Source organism: Schistocerca americana, chromosome 4 (assembly GCF_021461395.2).
Source record: "Schistocerca americana isolate TAMUIC-IGC-003095 chromosome 4, iqSchAmer2.1, whole genome shotgun sequence".
Lineage (NCBI taxonomy): Eukaryota > Metazoa > Arthropoda > Insecta > Orthoptera > Acrididae > Schistocerca > Schistocerca americana.
The window spans coordinates 529,404,989-529,429,326 of record NC_060122.1 but is presented as its reverse complement, the minus strand read 5'-3'; the positions used below and the strand labels follow the sequence as shown (position 1 = coordinate 529,429,326).

At 38.5% G+C, this 24,338-nt stretch overlaps 1 protein-coding gene across 1 annotated transcript in view; it reads left to right on the top strand.

Annotated features, from left to right (window-relative positions):
- Positions 1-17,178, top strand: part of LOC124614064 (protein ABHD13) — a 60,668-nt gene extending 43,490 nt beyond the window's left edge. Inside the window, exons 4-5 of the mRNA XM_047142898.1 lie at positions 15,866-16,026; positions 16,179-17,178. Of these exons, the coding sequence (XP_046998854.1) occupies positions 15,866-16,026; positions 16,179-16,457 (440 nt within the window). The 3' untranslated portion in view covers positions 16,458-17,178. The remainder of the gene's footprint in view (positions 1-15,865; positions 16,027-16,178) is intronic.
- The last annotated feature ends 7,160 nt before the right edge of the window (positions 17,179-24,338 follow it).

Here is a 24,338-nt window from a genome sequence, read left to right as displayed (position 1 = left end):
CTTAAGATGTCACCCACCCACAGCCTGCCGTCGGATGGGTTTACCGGTTGGGCTACACCATGCTTGTCTCTGGTGTGATTTCCATCTCCCCTCCTTGTCCTTTCCCCAAGTTCTGTTCAGACTACCCCCTTTGGTTAGTTTTGGACCCCAAATTCTGATGAATCTCTTCCAGAGTCCGAAAGCATCCATCTCTCCAATGACATTCTATTGCTTGTTCCGAATGCTCTTACATTAGTTTCACGATTCCAGGTTTTTACACCAATGACTCTTGATCTTCAATCATGTGGGATATGCCTTCACATCTTCTGTTGGTATGGAACACCATCTCTCACCTGCCATGTGTGGGGTATTTATTGCAGAATTGATGGTCATCTATTGGACTCTCTACTTCATTAAACAATCTTCTGTAATCCAAGTTTTGATATGTATGGACTCAATGAGTGGCCTTCAGGCTATGGCTTGGTGTTTTTCCCCACCACCTATTGGTCTCTGCCATCCAAGACCACCTCTTGGTGATGTGGCTTGTTTGGTTGATTTTCTATGGGTTTTCGGCCATGTAGGTATCCTTGATAATAAACATGCAGATCGTGCAGTTGGAGGGGGGAGGGGGGGGGGGATGCAGCTACCTACCTCCTGTTCTCCCCAACCCCTCTGGGAGCAGATTTGCAGCTTTAAGTTAAATCCCTTTTTGTTCAATTGTGGGCTGACTTTTGGGAGGCTATTGTATTTCACACACTATTGTTATTGTTCATTTCTGTTGAGTAATTACAAGAAGACACTTCCATAAGACACCAGGGAAAATTGTGAACTATAATTTCCTGGAATTAGCAAACTTAAATCATTTGAAATGCAGTTTACAGGAGAGCCAAAAAGGTATGGTGGAAAATAGGAAATTAATTCATGTTAATTGGAATTGCAAGAAAGCAAATTATGAAAAATAATGTTTAATAAGAAACTTTGATATTACGGACAAGAACTTTGGTTTGCGGCAGATGAGTTTGAATATAATAAATTTTCTAGAGACTAGAAAGCTCATGTCGACAAATGAGCACAGTTTTAGAAAGCATCATTTGTGTTAAACTCAGCCGGTCCATTTCTGGCATGATATCCTGCGAACTATGGATAAAGGGCAGTAAGCAGATGCTTTATCCCTAGATTTCCAAAAAGCATTTGACACCGTGCCCCACTGCAGACTGTTAATGAAGGTATGAGCATATGGAGTAGGTTCCCAGATGTGCGAGTGGCTCGAAGACTTTTTAAGTAATAGAACCCAGTATGTTATCCTTGGTGGCGAATGTTCATCAGAGACAAGGGTAATTGTCAGGAGTGCCCCAGGAAATTACGACAGTACTGCTGTTATTTTCTTTGTACGTAATGATCTGACAAACAGGGTGAGCAGCAACCTGCAGGTGTTTGCTGATGATGATGTGGTGTACAGCAGGGTGCTGAAGATGAGTGTGGGATGGTAGAAGATGACTTAGACAAAATTTCTAGTGTTTGTGATGAATAGCAGCTGGCTCCAAATGTAAGTTAAAGTAGGTGAGTTGGAAAAACAAACTAATAATGCTCAAAACAGCATTAGTAGTGTCGTATTTGACACAGTCGTGCTGCTTAAATGTCTGGACGTAACTTTGCAAAGCGATATAAAATGGAATGAGCATGTGAGGATTGTGGTAGGGAAGGTGAATACTCAACATCGGTTTATTGGGAAAATTTTAGCAAATCGTGCTTCATCTGTAAAGGAGACCCCATATAGGATGCTTGTGCACCCTATTCTTGAGTACAAAAAATTAATCTACATCTACATCTGTCTGCATTTACATACATACTCTTTAACCCACCATACAGTGCATGGTGGAGGATAACCTATACCACTACTACTCATTTCCTTTCCTGTCTCACCCACATATAGAGCAAGGGGAAAATGACTGTTTATATGCCTCTGCATGAGCCTTAATTTCTTGTATCTTATCATTGTGGCCCTTATACAAAAGTTTGTTGGTGGCAGTAGGATCGTTCTGCAGTCAGCTTCGAATGCCTATTTCTTTACATTTTCGGTTTTGGGTCCCATTAGGTCAGATTAGAGAAAGATGTGGGCTGCTAGCTTTGTTACCAGTAAACTTGAACAACATGCAAGTGGTATGGGTATGCTTCGGCAACTCAGATGCGACTTGCTGGAAGGAAGGCAACATACTTTTCAAGGAACACTATTAAGAAAATATAAAGAACCAGGTGTTTGTAGCTGACTGCAGAATGATCCAACTGCCACCAACATAAGTTTTGTACAATGATTACAAAGAAAAGATACAAGAAATTAAGGTTCATACAGAGGCATATAGATAGTCATTTATCGCCTGCTCTATCTGATAGTGAGACAGGAAATTAAATGAGTAGTAGTGGTATAGGGTACCTTCCACCACGCACTGTATGGTGGGTTGAAGGGTATGTTTGTAAATGTAGACAGACATTTATATTGATTAGGTTTTTGTAGTATGCAATACAGGTTATTCAGTATATTGATAATACAGGGTGATTCAAAAAGAATACCACAACTTTAGGAATTTAAAACTCTGCAACGACAAAAGGCAGAGCTAAGCACTATCTGTCGGCGAATTAAGGGAGCTATAAAGTTTCATTTAGTTGTACATTTGTTCGCTTGAGGCGCTGTTGACTAGGCGTCAGCGTCAGTTGATGCTAAGATGGCGACCGCTCAACAGAAAGCTTTTTGTGTTACTGAGTGTGGCAGAAGTGAATCGACGACAGTTGTTCAGCGTGCATTTCGAACGAAGTATGGTGTTAAACCTCCTGATAGGTGGTGTATTAAATGTTGATATAAAAAGTTTACAGAGGATGGGTGTTTGTGCAAAGGGAAAAGTTCTGGACGGCCGAGAACGAGTGATGAAAATGTAGCACGCATCCAGCAAGCATTTTTTCGCAGCCCAGGAAAACCGACTCGCAGAGCTAGCAGAGAGCTGCAAATTCCACAATCAACTGTATGGAGAGTCCTACGAAAAAGGTTAGTTATGAAACCTTATCGTCTGAAATTGGTTCAAGCACTGTCTGCAGCTGATAAGATTAAAAGAATCGATTTCTGTGATTTTATCCTTGCTCAAATGGAAACAGATGAATCTTTCGTTTCAAAGATTGTGTTTAGTGATGAAGCAACTTTCCACACTAACTGGAAAGTCAACCGTCACAATGTCTGTATATGGGGCACTGAGAATCCGCGGGAAACAACTCAGTATGAACGTGACTCGCCTAAGGTGAACGTTTTCTGTGCCATTTCAGCCAATAAAGTTTTTGGTCCCTTTTTCTTCGAAGGTGCTACTGTAACTGGACTACAGTATCTGGAGATGTTAGAGAATTGGCTGTTCCCTCAGCTCGAACAAGAAGCACAATAATTCATATTTCAGCAGGATGGAGCACCACCACATTGGCACTTATCTGTCCGTAACTACCTGAACGTCAACTACCCGAGGCGATGGATCGGCCGCCAGGCAGCCCGTGACAGAACACTTCATCACTGGCCTCCAAGAAGCCCTGATCTTACCCCCTCTGATTTTTTCTTATGGGGGTATGTTAAGGATATGGTGTTTCAGCCACCTTTCCCAGCCACCATTGATGATTTGAAACGAGAAATAACAGCAGCTATCCAAACTGTTACGCCTGATATGCTACAGAGAGTGTGGAATGAGTTGGAGTATCGGGTTGATATTGCTCGAGTGTCTGTAGGGGGCCATATTGAACAACTCTGAACTTGTTTTTGAGTGAAAAAAAAAAAAAACCTTTTTAAATACTCTTTGTAATGATGTATAACAGAAGGTTATATTATGTTTCTTTCATTAAATATACATTTTTAAAGTTGTGGTATTCTTTTTTAATCACCCTGTATTACTAATTGCATACTTCAAGGTGACCTTTCTGCCACAAGTGCTGAGTGCGAACACTTGCAATTGGCTCGTAGCACATTGGCTGCTGTGACAAGCCTGTCTCCTCCACCCATGACAGCTAACTTATAGCTTATAAAGAAATAAATTTGTGTTGCTACAGCACACAAAATTGGTATATAGGTGACGTTGCCAACAAGCATAAAGCATCCATAGCAGCCTGAAGTTAGCCGACATTCACTGATCAGAAAAAGACCATGCTAAAAGTGTGGGATTAATAGATATGAAGAGGTAAAGAGATTAGCACAGGAAAGAGCAGCTTCCTTTTTAAATTATTCTGCTACACATGATAAAGTATTATCAGTGAAGCTGATGTTTTTATGGTGATAGATGTTTAGGTTGCTTTTGATATTAGATTAAAACTTCATCTTTTGGCACGTGTGTGCAAAGTGAACTAGGAAAGTTTGAAATGGTGGATAAAACCCATAATTAAACAAATATTAATGTATTATATTGAAGGCGCAGAACTTCTCCCGTGATATTTGTAACTGTAGTAACTGAGCTAACTTCCGCATGGCATTTCCAATTTGATATGCACTGAAAATGTTCATTCAAATCCAGTGCCAAGACGCTGCTGTGTGACAAGCAGTCCTGCTTTTCAACAGAATATGGAGGAAAAAGTAACTGTGGGATCGTAGAGGCCTAACCCTATCTTTTTACTGTGGTTCATTGTTAATGGTTCAAATGGCTCTGAGCACTATGGGACTTAACTTCTAAGGTCATCAGTCCCCTAGAACTTAGAACTACTTAAACCTAACTAACCTAAGGACATCACAAACATCCATGCCCGAGGAAGGATTCGAACCTGCAACGTAGCAGTCGCGCGGTTCCGGACTGAGCGCCTAGAACCGCTAGACCACCGCGGCCGACCCGTTCATTGTTGAGCCAGCCAACAATTTGTTCTGGATTACTGATCCTTAGTGAACCCAATTATGCCATTAACTGAAAGCAAATTCATCACTGTTGGCCTGCTAGGTCCCTTTTTTGATGAGATTTTGGCACAGCTAGTTCTGTGTGTTCTGGTTACATTTCCTCATTGTTGTCCTAGAAAGTTACGTGCATGGTTTTCATATAATATTTAGTTTTGCATTGACTTATCTTTAATACTTCATTTATAGAAAATGTAGTTCAGTTGGACATAAGCAAAACATAAAGCAATCTTAGTCTTGTATCCCTGTTTTTTCATTGAAACATTTAGACATACCATACAACTCCTGAATTAAGTTGGTCAAATCAGAATTGGATAGTTTGTTTTTGTGTGTCTGACAGAATTGCCATCTTTCTAATACACTATTTCCTAATTACTCTATTTTTTAAAAGTTCTTTAATGTACTTGGTTTCAAACCAAACTGATTTGTTTTATTATTGTGAGAGTAATATTGTTGTGATAATGGGAAGAACATGGGGGAATACAAGTAATGGTAGTAAAGATAACCAGACAATATGTAGTAGGAGACATTGAGCAGATTGACAACTTTACGTAGCTTTTAGACAAAGTCCTTCTTCAGAGTTAATTATTACAAATTGCTCAGATGCAGGATCATGATTCCAGCACTATCCTAGTGCTGATGTTCATGTAGGATGAGGGGTTGTGTCGGGTGAAACAAGAAGAGCAAGGAGTTGGGGTGGGAGAGGGGAAGGTTGGCTGAGGACTAAGAGTGCGAGGCAGTGAGGAAATGGGATAGGAATATTGTACTGACACAGACACAGGGAGTTACGTGTGACATATAATGAAATGGGAGAGGGGATTGGGAAAAGGGGATAGAACAGAGAAAGAGGGTGACTACAGCGGAGGCAAGTGTCAAGTGTCAATGTAAATTGGTGGAGTGAAGTGGGAATGTAGGTGGGGCATGAAGACAGGGGTGAAGAAGGGTGTGTCGCAGACTAACAGAGAGGGAAGCCAGGAGAATTTAGAGATGTGTAGCAGTGATAGTTCCTTTCTACATAGGTCAAAGAAACTGCTACTACTCAAGACCAACAGGTCCAGATCGTGAAGTAACCATTGTAGTTGAGGATGTTGTGTTCAGCAACGTTTTCTGACACAGAGTGGTCAACTCAGCTTTTGATTACTGTTTGCTTGTTGTCACTAATTCGGATGAACAGTTGATTGGTATCCATGCCCACATGAAAGACTGTGAAAGCTATTATCTGACATTATTGCTTACACAGCTGGTCTTGCCTCAAATACAGTAGGACATGGCTGTGACAGGACTGGAATAGGATGAGATGGGTAGGAACTTAGATCAGGTCTTTCAGCAGGTTCTTCCACAGTTATGACATTTGTGTAAAAGGATTAGTAGCAGTTGTGGCATAAGGATTGACTAGGATATTTTGTAGATTGAGTGGGCATTAGAATACGACTTGGAGAGAGACTGGAAGTATTATGGGTAGGATGTTCCCCATTTCAAGGTATGAAGACAAGTAATCAAAGCTCTGATAAGGATGTGATTAAGTTATTCCATTCCAGGATGACACTGAGTAATAAGAGCAATGCTGGTTAGTACAGTTTGTCTGAGAATTGGAGGTATGTGGAGATGTGGTGCAGGAGATACTTCACAAGGAGAGGTCCCCAGGTATGGGCTTGACTTCTTTTTAAATTAGCTCTATAATGATGTAGTTTAGAGTCCCAAGTATCACAGTATGCAGCCATTGATCAAAGTGTTCCCTCATTTCTGTGTAATCATTGAAAAAAAATTTCAGTATTTTGCATGATTCAGTAGAGCAGGGTTTCTCAAACCAATCCTTTGTTGTAACATTTTGAGAATCCTGGTATTGTGATGGGACACCTTGATGGTTAATAAAATTTTTAAAAGTGAGGAAAAATTATTTTCTTTGGTGATTACTTCAGTTTTAAATCATAACTAATAATGAAGAAATTGCAATAATTTTTTTGAAAAATAATTAGTATCATCAAACTATCAGAAAAAACCACAATGCTTTCAATAGTTTTTCACAGAACGCTTTTTCGCTTCTGGTTTAACACAGTTTGGGAAACCCTGCTCTAGAGCTTAAAATGTTGTATCATGCAGAGCAGTGCTGGTGTAGCATTTTGGTTAAGATACATACCTTACATGTAGGAGGTTGTGGTTTTGAATACTGTCAAGTGTTTTGAACTTTTTCATTTTTAATTATTTATGGAACTAACTTTTATATGTATTTTTATTCAATTAGTAGTTTTAAATGTATTTTTAATTCTAATTGTTTGTCACAAAATTTTAATCATCTTATTGACTTTTTCATTTGCTCTCATTGTTTCTTCCTGCTATTTTTAATTTGGATTCTTTATCCAAGTGATTTTAAAATTTTTCTATAGATATTAACTTCTACTTCATTTATCCCAGTTTATTACACTATATTTTCATCCATGTTATTGAATTCATTATTTCTGTTCCTGATTTTGGTTGAATTTCTTGTTATTTATCATCCCTTCTTTGTTTACTTCTTTGTATGCATTATTTTATCCATAGTGCAACAAGAGTTTATCTTTTAAATGTCTGTATGTCATATAGTGAGAAACACATTTTTTACCCCATTGCATAAGCGATATAAACAGATTATTTTGCCTTTTGTGTTTTAACCATTAGGTCAGAAATTTTAAATGCTAAAATATTATGATAGATAAATAAATAAAAATAAAGTTGCATGCACAAAGATACAGAATGAATAAAGAGTGATAACAATTAAAAATGGAAGCAAATAAAAAAGTCTGTATGATGATGAAAGTGATGCAGCAAAAGATTAGAAATTAAAAAGGACATTTCAACCAATTAATTGGATATAATGACGGAAGTCATTTCGGTAAAGATTTACAAATAAAAAATTTCAAAGCACCTGACAGTATCCGAAGACAATCTTCTGCACGTCAGGACTATACCTTAACCACTACACTGTGCTGCCACTCTGCATGATATACTAATATTTTTAAGGCTGTAGAGCATCACACATAATTATGAGTCTTTACTTTTAATTAATTTATTTTTTCATTGAGTATTTGCAAATGTGGGCCCACTTTGATGAATGGCTGCAGGGTGTGGTATCTGGTACACTAACCTACATTGCCATACACAGATTCAAAAAGTCAATCCTACCCCTGGGGACCTTCCTTTGTGAGTCAGTTGTTTGAGGGTGGCAATTTTGTTTTATGAAAATGTTACCCTGAAATTATCCCAAACCTCAGCCTTCCTGGTACCAGTTTTTATTCATAAGAACCAAGAATTAACACCACCACCTGTCAAATAGCTACACGAGTTCTTTTCTGCAGACATTGAAAGAATTTTATGCAACAATAAATTAATTTAATCAGAATCAGTTCAGTCAAGCTGGGAACAAGACTACTTTTAATTTTTATTTATCGAAGATTGTAAGAATATTGTGCAGAATGATTTGTGAAAGTATGTTTTGACATGCTTCTTGAAATTGAAAAAAGTTTGCCATTTTAAATCTTTAGTCCTGCTTTATTTCTTACAAGGATCGAATTTCAAGGAACAAGCTATGCAGAAAGTAAATTATTGTTGTTTTCTACAATCAGAAGTTTTTTGATACCATAATCATTCTGCTAAATTTTTCAACTGTGGTACCAGGGCAGTATGCGGAAATGGTACTAATGCAAAGCAGACTAAAATTCTCAAGGGCTTTTCTAACATCAGAAGCTAAAAAAATTAAAAAATTAAAAATTAAAAAAAAAAAAACAAAAAAAAAAACAGCTAGTCTAACGTATGGCAACTTGATGATTAATTTGTAACCATTCTTGTTAGTTTCAAGAAACTTCAACCTTCACTCCATCAGTGAGTCTCTTCATCTAAGAAATGACCGCATTGCTCTTTTCATGACTTTTGAGTTCTTGAATCTCTGATAAAACTAAGTTATTGGACTGGAAATATACAAAATAGAGAACTCTCGGTAGGAGTAAGTCTTCAGTTAATGTGTGGACTGCTCCCAGACAAGAAATATCATATGGAAACATTCAGGAATATCCTCATTCTGAGCCATGAAAGTATAAACAAAGGTAGAGCAAAAAAGTTTTAAGAGTTAGATTTTTCAGAATTTACTCATGGTGAGCTTTTTGACTGTATATCATTTACTGGACACTTAAATAGCAAAAACCATACAATAGCTTGTGTGCAATTTTAACTGTAAGTTCTTGCCTCTACAGTGTCCTTGGAATGATCATTATTACTGCTCCCTGGCACTACTACTTGCTATATTGAGTCAGAATGCAACAATGGTAAATGTGTGAGGAACCCTCACATGAGCTTGCTTTGACTTCCAATCATTGTGATGAATATTTGTAGAAGTTAATAATGATAAACTATGTGTTAAAATGAGCATACAACATGTTGTGGTCATTATTTACTTGATGCATGGAATACAGTAGTCAACAAAATGCCAATTTATATTGAAATGAGTAAAAAGAGGCAGAGCCTGAATATTCAATACTAATAAACAAAACCTGGAAAAAATTTTCAGATTATCCTGGTGGTGTATCTGTAAAACCATATCTCCAGTATGCATGTCTGTATGTGTGCCTTGGTGGCACAATTTTTCAATAATGTACCTTGGTGCTATTATCAGGTATTACTATTGCTGCTGTGATGTAAAGGCTGTACTTTATGCTTCTGGATTCTGGACAGGCCCATCTCTTCCTTGTGTCCTTTGCTTGTCCACTCCCAATCATTCAGGTGCATCCTCCTTGTGCCCTGTCAATTGTTTTTGTAGACATGGTGTTTTATGTTTGGTTTGTTTCTGTGCTCCTGTGTAGACTGTGCACAGTCCACTTCAGTAGCTCATGATAGAAGCCCAAATATTCCTATTAGTTGGCACTGTGAGGACAGGTTTACGAATGTCACTTAGCTCCCATGCTGTTGAGCATTCTTTCAACAGTCTAGTCACTTTGTAAATGCCCCCCTATCTCCCCCCCCCCCCCCCCCCCCCTCTCATCCTTGTGAACGGTTGCGTGTCTAGGGCTGTGCTGACCAACTCGTAATGACAAGGTCCAGCAAACCTACACACCTACAAGTTTCCCAATCTGCCATTAAGAAGTTTTCTTACCTTGTATTTTGTAAAATCTTCTCTATATCCCAGTTGATTTTGTTCTTCATCAGTTGTGGCTCCAAATGACCATGCAATTGACTGTGAATGATGGAATGACAAGTGAGAAAGTCTCAGCACTGCTTTAATGAGAGTATTTCGTGTAGGTGTAGGCAGTGTTGAACAGTTTTTAGGAAGGTTAAAAATTGTGCTATAAAAGACACAGCTGTACCAGTATTTTTTATTGAAGACAAACAATTTCAGTCCAACATCTGACCCTCTTCTGTGTCTCAGAAGCAACTCAGCTCTATGTTCTCAACAGTTGCAGTGCCAATAATAACTTATAGACTGTTCCATTACTATTATTAATTTTCAATGACAACTTCTTTGTTCTCTTGGGAATCACCCTATTTTCTGTATGCTCCAGAAAGACGCAGTTCCTACTAGCATCTCTGTTTTCTCACTCCATTAATATCTTTTAATGGAACGAGGATTGCTTCTAATGCTAACTGCTCGCTGGTGCACAGCAACAGAAGACATTCTACACTCTATGATGAATTCTATTATATGGGTTGATATGGGGCATAAATGTACATCTGAGCCAGAATAACGAAGTGATAGACAATTGAGCACAGCGAGGTATGAAAAGGGACACTAGTCAGTTTATCATTGCCCGTTTTCATTATGTGATTGCAGAATTGCAGGTATGCAACTTCGCACTGGGTGCATTAACACACACTACTGGTAATGAGCATTACTGAATTTATTTGCAGGATTGCAATAGCTTGCAACTGTTCTGTTCACTTTCAGGGTTAATAAACTGTATTAACTGGCCCTTGCTGTTACCTTCGCCCCCTCAGATTCCATCGACAAGCTTGTGCAAGATGTGTGTGATACAGTCACCCATGCCACTGGAACTGCTGTTCCTCTTTCGACAGATTCTCTCAACCACTGGCCAGTGCCATGGTGGAACAAAGACATTGCAGTACCTGTTCAGGATCGCCAAGAGCCCTGCAACATTTCAACTGATGTTCTTCGCAGACTAATCTTATCACTTCCGAGCAACTTTGTGCTAAGACCCACTCTCTAATGGAACCAGTAATAAGGAATGCTAGGAGCACTACATCTCCTCCCTGGGAAAGTATGCCTCTTCAGCTCTGGTGTGGGCTAAGCGCTCTTAACGAAGCATCTGTTGTTGCTGAACACTTTGTGACCCACTGTGCAACAGCGTTGGTGTCCTTACCCAGCTACCGTTCTAGTGCAGAAACGACAAGCTGAAGACATCCCTATATGTCTCACTCCCCTCCAAGCTGTACCATATAATGAACCTTTCACTGACTGGGATCTGCTTTGGGCTCTTGTCTCATCCCACGATACGGCCCCAGACCCTGATTCAAGTCACAATCAGGTGATCCATTACCTGAATGCTACTAAAGACTACATCTGCTCAGAGTCTTCAACCATAATTGGCTCAAAGATTTCTTCGCTTCACAATGGCGAGATAGTATATCATCCCAATCCTTAAACCAGGCAAAAACCCATAATCTCTTGACATCTACCTTCCAATTGGCCTCACCAATGCACTCTGAAAACTGCTTGAAAGGATGGTTGCCAACTAGTTATACTGTGTTCTCAAACTTTGGGGTCTAAGTCTTTTTTGACCTACACAAATCATACGACACTGATTTGTGCCATATTTTACTCACCTTCCAATACTGTGACTTTTAAGACTCCCTACTAATTTTTATTCATCAGGGTTAGAATTGGTCCTACAGTCTACTCGCCATGGGTCCAAGAATATGACATTCCACAGGGCTCTGTGCTACATGTCATTCTCTTCATCACCACCATCAGTGACCTCTTTTGGGCAGCAGGTCACCGCCATGCTGTATGTCAATGACTTTTACATTTTGTAGTGCTCCCACTCTAAACACGAATTCTAAGGTGCCATCTGATGGGCCTCCACTTGGACCCGTTCCCATGATTTCCAGTTTTCTCAAGCAAAGATGTGGATAGTGAATTTTTGTTATTATATTGCAGTCCATCCAGACCCAGGACTCCACTTGGGTACCCAGCACTTAGACAAAGTTGCACATCTCCATTTTTTTGGATTACACATTTCCAGTTTCTTTGACAAAAAGGTGACTTGGTTGCCGTGTACCTATCAACTAAAGGCTAGCTGTGTGTGAAAGCTTAACGCTTTCTGCTTTCTTGCCCACACCTCTTGGGGTGCAGATCTCCATACTTTTCTCCATATCTTTCAGGATCTTGTTCAGTCTCACTCGGGCTATAGTTGCCAGGTTTTTGGCTCTGCAGTGACTTCAGCTTTGCAGTTGTTACAACCAGTCCATCATCGTGGAATTAGACTAGCCTTATGGGTTAGTCCCATAGACAGTCTCCTTGTTCAAGGAAGGCTCTTCCCCCTTCAGTTCTGATGGTGCCAATTCTTGGCCTCCTATGCAATCACAATATAACAATTTCCTGATCACCCAAAATATCCTATTCTTTTTGTATAAGTGAAGCATCAAGCCCTACTACATGCCTTTGAATGGGATTACCAGTTGGAATGCACCTTACAGCCCTCTGACAGGACCTCCACCTCTCTTTCATAGACCTTAGCTTCTGTTCCTTTCATTTCTTGTAAAGTTGCAGGCTCTGAAACTGTGGATAGGATGAAATATATTTTTACATCTACTGCAGTTCAGGAACCCCATTTGTTGCCAGGAACATGCGGGGTTTTACAGCAGAGCTGATAGCAATTCACAGAGCCCTCCGTTTTATTAAACAGGTCTTCCTTGACTGTGTTTTAGTATGTAGTGACTCACTAAGCAGTCTCTAGGCCATTCAGCAATGTTAGGCTTGTCACCAAGCTCGCTCTCTGCTACTCACAACATTCTTCCTGAACTTAGTCATACTGTTGAATGGTGGATACTCTCCCCCTCTTTAAGACTTTGCCTATGAAGGATGGGAGTAGATGGCTGTGTAACATCCTGCTCCCTCCACATGCAGAGCCTTGGGCAAACCCAACTGTTACATTAACTGTTTTTCTCATTGTGCTTACTAATTGATGATCCACTTGATGTCAATTACATTTTTAGCTTTTCTCTTTTTATGTTTTGAATCTCTCAACTAGAAGACATTCTGTGCTCTGTAGCTCTCAACCCTTAAACTGGTTGGCAGGGATTGGATGGGGGTGGAGGTGTTTTCTCTTCCCATGGCTGAGTCCTAGGATATCGCTTATGTCCTCTAACCTACATACTGATCTAATACATACATATTTACTTCGCCATAAATCGTTTCTTAGATCTGGAATCAGTATTGCCTTCAATGCCTCACTTTTACCTCTCCTACATTCTTTCCTCATCTGATCACATTGCTGATGGATGTCACCACTTCCATGTGAATGAAATCTTGACTGTGAGACTGATGACCTCACTGTTCAGTCCCTTACCACCCCCCCACCCCCACCCCTCTTCCCCATCCCCACTCCCCTCCTCCGACTGACCAACCCACAATTATTTCTAGCATTTAAGGAAGACATCTTTACTCTTATGTTTGTTTGACCATTTTTTTGTTGTGCCTGTCACAATTTGGCATCTTCGTTGTATGGTGAGTTACAATCTATCCTTTTCATATTATTGTCATTACTCTTATGTTTCATTGCCAGTAATTTTTTGCAGTTTTTTGCCCAAACTTTTTCAAACGTGCAAAATATTCTAGCATGTAAGATTAAGGTTTTTTAAAAACTGTCAGGCCTTCAATCATTTGAAAGAAAAGTTTCCGAAATTGGGTGAAGCAGAGCTGAAAGAAGAAAAATTGATGAAAGATCCAACCACTCATACTAAACTCAAATATATTGAATTAGCTGCTGGTTCTCTTTCAACAGGCGGGATGTCAACTATGTTTCCGTCATGAATTATCTTTTCAACAGCTGCAAGAAAATGGAATGTAAAATGCCACTTAAAATTCACTTTTTACTTTCCCACCATAATTTCTTTCAGAAAATTTGGAAACCATAAACAGCAAGCATGGTGAACACTTTAACCAAGACATCCATATGATGGAATACTGTCATCAAGGCCACTTAACCCGTAGATGATGAGCAACTAATGCTAGTATCTTATTAGGGAGAGTGCTGAAATGGCAGACAAAAGAGCAGCATCATTGTTGCATTTTTTGAATATCAAAGAACTTTAAAGTTGAAAATATGTTGTGGACTAATTTAGACCTTATATTGGCATAATGTTTATATACCGTATTTACTCGAATGTAAGTCGCACCTGAAAAATGAGACTCAAAATCAAGGAAAAAAAAATTTTCCCGAATCTAAGCCGCACCTGAAATTTGAGACTCGAAATTCAAGGGGAGAGGAAAGTTGCAGACCGCACCTCCAAATCGAAACAAAGTTGGTTCATTGTAACATGAGACACAATTGAGGTCGAATGGATGAAAATACAGCTACAGTAGTTTGGTGCGAGTCGTAACCTTAACAGTTAAGCTTCACCAAGTAGCCATTGTTATGCCAGGCGCTCCGTCCGTATTTATGCGGGTACCCTTCCTTTTTCACGTGCTTTGTCTGGTTCAAATCGATTGCTTATTTTTCTTTGATCTGATAAGTGCCATTCTCTGTGTTATAGGTGTTTAGGTCACTCTAAGCTGAAAATGCATTATTTTACTGTGTCATGCATTGTTTGTCGCATTCTGATAATGAGTGTTTACGACCTGTTGCCGCTCGCGGCATGGCTTGCTATTGTGCGCGTTCCGCAGCTTACAGTAAGAAAAAAGAGAGGAATTGTCTCATAAGCGAAACAATGGCAAGATACTGCTATTTGTTATTAGGCCTACTTACACTGCAGCTTTCTTTGATAATGATCAACAAGAACCAAATAATAGACTGCATATGATAGGTGTTCTGAACGAGAGTTTAGCGAAAATTTTTCTCGGTTTGAAAATCTTTGCAGACACCTATTTAGTACATTACATTTTGCACAAAAATTAGATTCATCTTAGATTTAAAAATCTAGTCAGTTGTTGTGCTTCATTTCTGACTGTATCACTATTCAGCATAAGAATAACAGGAATATAAATATGACATGGTATGTATATTCTTCTGCATTTGCTGTTGTCTCTCTCTAGTTTCATAGTTTATTAGGCAGACAGGATTTAAATGAGATAGCAGCCGACACGAAAGAATACATGGCATAATGTTTACATTCTTCTACCTTTTCTTTTAATTTATTTACTGACGCAGAGGTTTTGGCATCAGTATTTATCTTTGTGTCTGCAAAGCATGCCTGTGTAGCGCTACATATATTTGATGGCAGAAGTTAGTTGTAGAGGCACCTACCAATATTTTTCAGAACTTCTGCCTACTTTGCACTCGATTCTAAGCCGCAGGCGGTTTTTTGGATTACAAAAACCGGAAAAAAAGTGCGGCTTGGATTCTAGTAAATATGGTATACATATTAAATAGTATTGAGTGCTGAAGTTCTTAAAGTGTATTTCTTGTTTGTTTTAATTCCGTTAATGTTAGCCAGTACTGTTTTCGATTCCACTGTGTATCTATAAAATATGAAGTGCTAGAGAAAAACAGATTTTACCAGTGAATTCTACATCCCAAAATTGGGTAAATCCATCCATTTAAAAAGTGTATGCTGAAAAAGAGTTCAAATTTTTTATTTACTGTGTAATCTTAAAAAAAAATATTCTCCTTCCATTTTCAGTTTTTTACTCTTCACATAATATAAGGTGAATTGTTAATTGACTCCCCAGTTCTATTATAGTAATGAACTTGTTTTTGTTGTGAAGCATCAACTGATTATAACTTTATTTGCATCACAATCTTTTTTTTTTTTTTTTTTTTTTTCATTTGCTATTTTCTTCATTTTCAGGAGGTGCTGTTGCAATTGATGTTGCCTCCAGCTCTGATTATTCTGCAAAAATATGGTGCCTAATTGTAGAGAATACATTTACAAGTATTCCAGATATGGCAAAAGTACTTATCGGCTGGAGAATTTTGCAATATTTACCTCTGTGCTTTTACAAGAATAAGGTATTATAATTCATTGATGCTCAATCCAAAGTATTAACAATAAAACTATTTAGTTGTGAGTTATTTGATTTTGTACAAAAAGTGTCCTTTTAAGTTTGTGTTTATTGTATGAAGTACGAAAATATGTGATTTCTCTTTTCTTTTACTTTCAGTTTGTTTCAACCAATAAGATTGGTTGTGTCCCAATCCCAACACTTTTTCTGTCGGGCTTGGCTGATAGATTGGTTCCACCACAAATGATGACTGACCTGCATCAACGTTGTGGTAGTCACCACAAACAGTTAATACAATTTGCAAATGGTAGCCACAATGAAACATGGACTAACTCTGGTTATTACCATGCAATTGCAACATTTTTGAGGGATGTTCGTGTTCGCCACTCATCTCCACCTGTTGCAGTTCCTTGTGATATTGGCATGAAGACTGTGTGATTACTTACAGTGCCCTTATCATACTACTTTTATTTATTTATTTTTTATTTATTTGTTTTGTGATTTCATTGATTTGTGGCTTTTTTGCATTAGAGACAGGTGTAAAAAAACCACATTTATTTGTCACAAATATTTTACTAGAGCCTAAGTAAAGTGAAAACAAGCCTTATAGCTGTGTTAGTACATCACAAAGACTAGTTGCAGTGATTCAAGGTTGTGAATGTGGTTTGCCATGATTCATAGTTCTGCAAGATTCTGTCCATTTAAACAGTTGAAGTGACAAATATAACCCGTCCTACAATCAAACTTTAAAATTTGATAATGTCAATTAGTGTGTTAATAACATTTTTGAGAACTAGAAGTAGCACTTCCAGTGTACTTTTTGACATTTTGTGCAACATTAGCAGGAACTCGAGTACTGTGCATTGACTTGAAAACAGCTTATTGTGTAATGAAGTACTTTGTATTCAGAACAAGTTACATATCAGCTGAATGAGACTAGACTTTGTATAAAATGCAAACAAGGTATTGAACAGTGCACTGACAATACTTCTATAATTCCGACGTGCCTCATAAAATTCTGCATCAGGTAGTCACAGAACAGAAATGCTCCAATTTGTATAATTAAGTTCGTACATTTTGTATTTTTAAATATGTATTTTGTTTTTTATATACATTGCAGACTTATTAAAACGTGATTAAACAACTCGTTAAGGTCGAATGATAGTATAAATTTGTGCATTTGAAAATGATGTGATGCATTGCCCTACAACTTACCTGTACCTGAAAGTTGAAAATCCTTTGATGAAAAAAGGACTAGCCCATTTATATATCTGAGGTCTGATTCAATCATCTTGACACACATACTTTGTTTCTCTTTTCAAAATCTGAGATTGGGATCGTCAGGGTATTATTGCTCATATACATAATTTAGTAACAACAAAATTCAAAACTTTAAGTGATGTGAATTTCTTTGGACATTATACAGGAAATATAAACATTGAAATATGAATTTCGCAGCTCATATTGTGTCAGCAGTAATTGCACGTACTGAAACAGTTTTTTGTGTCATATACTAGTCAGCGGTACTTTATATGGTGTCACCTGATACTGATACTTTATCTTGTACACTTTCCAGTCACATTAACATGCCCACCTGTTGAAAGCCTGAATGTAACTACATTTTGCAGCACGGACCACAGAAAGACTGTCAGTGACATTCTGGAAGGTACTGACAGAGAAGTGGAGCGTTGCTGACTCTAGTGCCATGGACAACTGGCTTGTTCTCTCGGTTGAGGATCCAAGGCACAAACAGTCCAATCAAGGTGGCCCCACAGATTCTTGATTGTGTTTAAATCCTAGGAGTTTTGTGGCTAGGGGCATACAGTAAATTAATCCTGGTGCTCTTTGAACCATGCACACTCACTGCAAACAGTGTGACATGTTGCATTGCCTTGCTGGTAGGTGCCATGGTGCTGAGGAAAAACAAATTGCATGTAGGGATGGACATGGTCCCCAAAGATAGATGCATACTTATGTTGATCCATGGTACCTTTCAGAATGAAGAGATCATCCTTCCGACAATTGTTGCAGGGTGTTTGCTTTCAGACGTTTCATGCCATACGTGCAATGGACATCTGGTTGATGTAGCATAAAATGTAAATCATCTGAAAAAGCCACCTATTGCCACTCAGTGGGTGTCTAGTTGCAGTATTTGCGTGCAAATTCCAGATTTCATCGCCAGTGAACAGCAGTCAGGTACCTGCTGCGGAGACCCATAAGCAGCAACAACCGCTGAATAGTTGTAGAGGAGCCCCTTAGTTCATCTGGGGGTCTGCTGCTCGACAACAGCATCTCTTTTTACCTATAGACATCTCCACAGCTGTTGTTCACCGTTGTCATTTATGAAAAAGGCTGCATTGGTTTCAGTGTCCCCCAACATGCTTTATATACCCTCCACTGCTACTGCTGCCACCTGCTTTCTGTGAGTGGTTGTTGTACATTGATATCGAACATGGATGTTGGTCACATTAATGTGACTGACCGAGTATAATGAGGACCTTTAGCATTGTGATTCATTCTCTTTCTGCCATTATAGTTAATGTGTTATGAGGCATTATAGAACATTTAGATATGAATGCTGAAGTAGAGTCCATGTAAGTACAGGTCCAGTGTAATTTGTGTATGTAGATCTGTTATTCACCTCACTAAAATTGCTGGCAAATGTCTTAATCACCAAACACCTGAACATTGCTACATAGTAGCCAACTATTGAGTCAAAAGTATGGACTTTTCTTGTGTATAAGTAGTATTAATTATCTAATTCTGATATTCTTGATCAGTATAGCTGTAGTGCTAATGCTACATTTTCTTTTCAAGTGACCAGATTTTTCAGGTGGATAGAAAATGATTGTTGTGGAAATGTATGATCTTAATTAATTTTCTGTATTCACTAATGTAGAATATGTATCCCAATGGTGTGCTAGCAACTTGTGAGGTATTTGCAGCATTATTGTACTTATGAAAATGTTTTACTAAGTACCCTTCTTTAAGGTACAACAGTTTTCATTTTTGCAAACAAATTTCAACTACCTCAGCTCATAATTCATATTTCTACCACCATAAATGTAGAGTCTCACTTAATTAACTATATTCATACTATGTGGAATTTACAACGACAGTCTGTCTTTGTAGAAGAGCTTTTACCGTGCATTGTTATGCTTGGAGTGCCTCTCAAGTTACTCGAAAGATAAACTGGCATTGTTTCACAAGAGTGATCATGTGCCCAAGTTATATCTGCACTCTGTTGTGTTTCCTTTATTCATAAATCAAATCCTGGATTTTCTTCCTCTCTACACAGTAATTATGATTTAGCATTGTGTAACTACTTTTTATTTTCAGATTTAAAACAGTGCTCTTAAATGTAAGCATTTTTTAAGACCTAAGCATTTTTCTGATCCACTAATTAGGTGAAAATTAAAATATCATTGTAAAATTGAGCACAACTTAAGACAGAAGCAGAATACTGAGAAAACTGTTTCAGTCATCAGTTTATCAGAGTGATATTGGTTTGTTAAAGTATTTCTAAAACTTTGTCACTGAACTTAATATTTTTCTTTATACGCTACAGATTAGTATAGAATACACATGCCATTAGTATTACTTATTCTATTCACTAATAGTTACATATTATTTGCAGTTATAGGCACTTCCTAATTATCTATTTTAAGAATTACAGCCAGAACATATCCTTGGCATAACAGTGATGGGAGTCATCCTAGAGACCTGCTTGGTAGTCTTTCGTATCTCAATCTTTTAACATGTGTCTGCTAATGGTGTGGAGAAAATGATTGCAAAATTCGAACAGATAGGTTCTTTGGAAGTGCAATGTGGCAAACGGAGGAAGACAGTTGCTCTGATGTCTGTCGGACATGTGCAGGAGGCTGGAAACATGCAGTGCATGGTGAATTGCTTGAATGTAGGACATGCTTGCAAGCATGGTGCATAAAATCCTATGAAACATAGTTTGCTATCCTTTCAAGATCACCATTGTTCAGGAGTTGCTTCCTGCTGAGCTGCTAGTAAGACAAACATTTGCTCTGGAATTTTAGGCTCATATGGAAACGGGTGATGAATGGCCATGGAACATTCTGTGTGTCCACAGATTTCCATCTCCACAGACATGTGAGTACACAGAATTGCAGAATATGGGCAATGGAAAATCTGCACACACACATTAATTGATATCACTTCATTCTGCGAAGGTGACCGTGTATTGTGAGTTGAAGGCATCGTTAATTGTAGGACCATACTGCTTTGAGAAGAGGCATCCTGCGGGTCCAGGTACATGTGCTGTGATAGTCTTTTGTGCACCAATGTCATTCCAACCATTCAACAGCACAGATATGTGAATAAAATTATTTTTATGCAAGATGTTGCTCCTCCACACATTGTACAGTCTGTGAAGCAGCTACTGCAGGGGCATTTTGGAAATGCTAAAATTATCAGCTTCCATTTCTCTACAGTCTGGCTATGCAGATCATAATGTGACTTCTGGCTGTGGGGTTTTTGTGGATAGATGTTGTGTTCAGTGCTCCAATTAAAAACATAGCTGAATTGAAGAAATGCATTGCACAACACATTCTGATCTGTAGTGGAACATCCTGTTTCTTGATTTCAATTTGTGGTAGAAAATGGTGGACAGCATTTTGAACATATCTTGCGCCAGTCTCACGACAGTTTGAAACTGATTTCATTGGTGCTTTTTATGCTGTTTTTGGCCTGAGAACAATTAAAAATCGATGTCATTTTGGTTTTTGTGCAGTTTTTGGCCTCGAGAGAATTAAAAACTGATTTTACCCACCTAGTGTGTACTACCTTGCAGTGTTGGATCAGTCAAGAAGATTTCTGTAAAAGTACTATACTGAAAAATGCATACCAATTGCACCCTAGTTTATTTTTAAACTCTCAATGAGCTACAATCATTTTATGTTCACATTAATAGTAAAGGTAACAACAATCATACCATTCCTGCCAGAAAAAGCCGTTTCCTTTAATCAAGTGTAAATTGAGCTATTTGAATTAATTTTCAATTGCCAAACAACTTCTCTGATTACTACTTGTGTAAATTAAAATGAATTTGTTTACACTTTTGACTCTTGTTACTGCTACTGTATATATCACACCACACTCTGTTGATACACTATTAATTATGTGCTTTGTCACTGTTAATGTAAAGGAAACGGCTGCAATTTTTACCTGGGTGAAAAAGGTAAGACAAATAATACAACTTCTAAAATGAGAGATGTACCAGAAGAATGATAATATTAATGAAAAATTACCAAGAGACTTGTGGCAGTGAGATTATTCCTAGTGTTCAACATAGTCACTGAAAGAGACAGTTCATATCATTGATTTTCTTAACTGAAGCTAAGTACTCTTTGTACTTCCATGCTGTTCAGGCTCCAATGGCGATCTGTGCCTTGTTTTATATGTAGTAGTCAAGCAGCAAATAAATTTAATTTGTTATTTTACTTCTGTATATACACAAGCTTTATTGTGGTAACATTCCCACAAGTGGTGATCCCATGAAGAAGATGAACACCGAGCAGACCATTAAATGTGAAGTAACAATGGTAGCAATGACAGACCATGTTCTATCAATAATTTGGTCAGTGCATGTAGTGATCTCCACACTCAACTGGCTCTGAATGATGGAGTATCATGTGGATTACCAGGTTTTGTGCCACTTATGAACATTTCACCTGCAATCTAGATTGCGTTAATCACGATGAAGTTTAGGTGCCATCTAACCTGCCACAGCAGCTGGACTTGGTTTACAATGTTGAAATTTTCATTTGCCATGAATGGTGTGTGCCCTCCGAAATGCAATTCAAACTTAAGATTTGTGCTTCAGGCACTCAAAGATCAATTTTAGTGTCAGAAATTATTCATGCCACTGCCGTACAGTATAAATATCAACATCTTAAAGACAATGTGCTTAAATAGGCGTGCAAGTCTCAAGGCAAATGGTACCAGCAGGTACTGAATAGTAAAGTAAGTGGTGGTAAGTCATCCTCTGAATTTTGGCACCACCTCTATACCGAAGTAACTGATGCTGAAGCAGCTGATAAAGCCTTGCGCCAGGTTTGGTTTAGCCAGTTGCCATTTCCTGTAAAAATTTCTGTGTTTTCTAATGATAACTATGACATTCCTTCACAACTGGACACTGTCGATAAATTGTACAGTATTTTTCAAAATAAAAAATATGAGTGTTGCATCACAATACTGTAATAATGTCACAACAGTGCCTTCACCTCCATGTTCCACTACTAGAGGACAACACCTCCAGGTTAAGGAGCAAGTACATGCCTTGCAGCAAGCTGTGGATTCACTTAAGTGGCAGCTCATGACAACAGAAAACAAAATGCTGATTTTCACCAGCTGGAATAGCAATGCCCCACAGCAGTTTCACAAGATTGTGCACTACACTGTCAAGACACCAACTTGGTACTGGTACCACACATTTTGGAGCACAGGCCAAAAAATGCATTGACCTATGTGCTCACTCAAAAGGGGATAGTGACTGGTTTGATTTGGAACCAGTTGCAAGAACAAGAAAAAGCACCTACCTATCCAGACAACAGGTCACTGATTGCAGTGACACAAAATTTCCACATAACTGTCACTGCTCTCTGACACCCAATGGCCAGTCACATTTCAAATAACACATCTATATCCAAGCCAAACATTGGAAATGTTAGCACCAGAACTGTTTGGATACCTAACTGGGATCATGTCGTTTACACATGACGGGTGTACCAAGTGGGCTGTGGTTCTAATCCTAAAGTGTTACCAGTGATACAACAAGAACAAACTCAGGCCAGCATATGACTTGCAGAAGCTAACAGCTCACCAATTTTTACCTTTGGAGAACAGACAGAAATGATTGACTTAAGTTCCAAACGGTATATAAAGGCATCGATCCTATTTTAGGTGCTGACTTTTTGCATCACCATGGAGGTGAAGTGTGAAGGGAATTACGATTAGGAAATGAAACACTTAAAGTAGTAAAGGAGTTTTGCTATTTAGGGAGAAAAATAACTTGATGATGGTCGAAGTGGAGAGGATATAAAATGTAGACTGGCAATGGCAAGGAAAGCGTTTCTGAAGAAGAGAAATTTGTTAACATCGAGTATAGATTTAAGTATCACGAAGTCTTTTCTGAAAGTATTTGTATGGAGTGTAGCCATGTGTGGAAGTGAAACGTGGACAATAAATAGTTTAGACAAAAAGAGAATAGAAGCTTTCGAAATGTGGTGTTACAGAAGAAAGCTGAAGATTAGATAGGTAGATCACATAACTGATGAGGAGGTATTGAATAGAATTGGAGAGAAGAGAAATTTGTGGCACAACTTGACTAGAAGAAGGGATCGGTTGGTAGAGCATATTCTGAGGCATCAAGGGATCACCAATTTAGTACTGGAGGGCAGTGTGGAGGGTAAAAATCATAGAGGGAGACTAAGAGATGAGTACACTAAGCAGATTCAGAAGGATGTAGGTTGCAGTAAATACTGGGAGATGAAGAAGCTTGCACAGGATAGAGTAGCATGGAGAGCTGCATCAAACCAGTCTCAGGACTGAAGACCACCACAACAACTACTCTGCAACAACTATTTGGCATCAGTTTTGCACCGAATACACTAAGGAGCCTCCACACAGACCTACAATTTATTCTTAGCACAGGAACATTGTTGAGATGGGTTGTACACTGTGAGATGATAAAACACCAGTTCACCAACATGCTGATGATTGTGTCGAACATAGGGAGAGCTCTGCCCGTAGTCCACAAAAATCAACGCAATGTGCATCTCACGAGACTGGCATTCCACAAAAGACTGTTTGGCAATTACCGCATGGACATTTACACTTGAAACTGTATAGATTCCCAATGGCACAGCACATTATTGATGCAGATAAGGGTGCTCGTGGGGAATTCTGTGTGGAAATCTTGCATCAGATGAAGGATGATGAGACATTCCTGAACACACTAATCTTCAAGGATGAGTGAACATTTTGTATCAGTGACATACTGAATATCCACAACTGCAGAATATCGGGCACTGGAAAACCACATGCAACCCTGGAACACATTCGTGACAGCCCCAAAGTTAGTGTGTTTTGTACACTTAGAAAATTGAAAGTGTACAGCCCTTTCTTATTCATGGAGAAAACTGGCTCTGGTATTGTGTATCTGGATTTGCTTGGATTTTTTTTTTTTTTTTTAATTTCACAGGTCGATGAAGATGACCAAGATGGGATTCTTTTGTAACAGCAAGACAGTGCACCAGCTCATTTCTCCATGGAAGTTCGAGTTTTCAT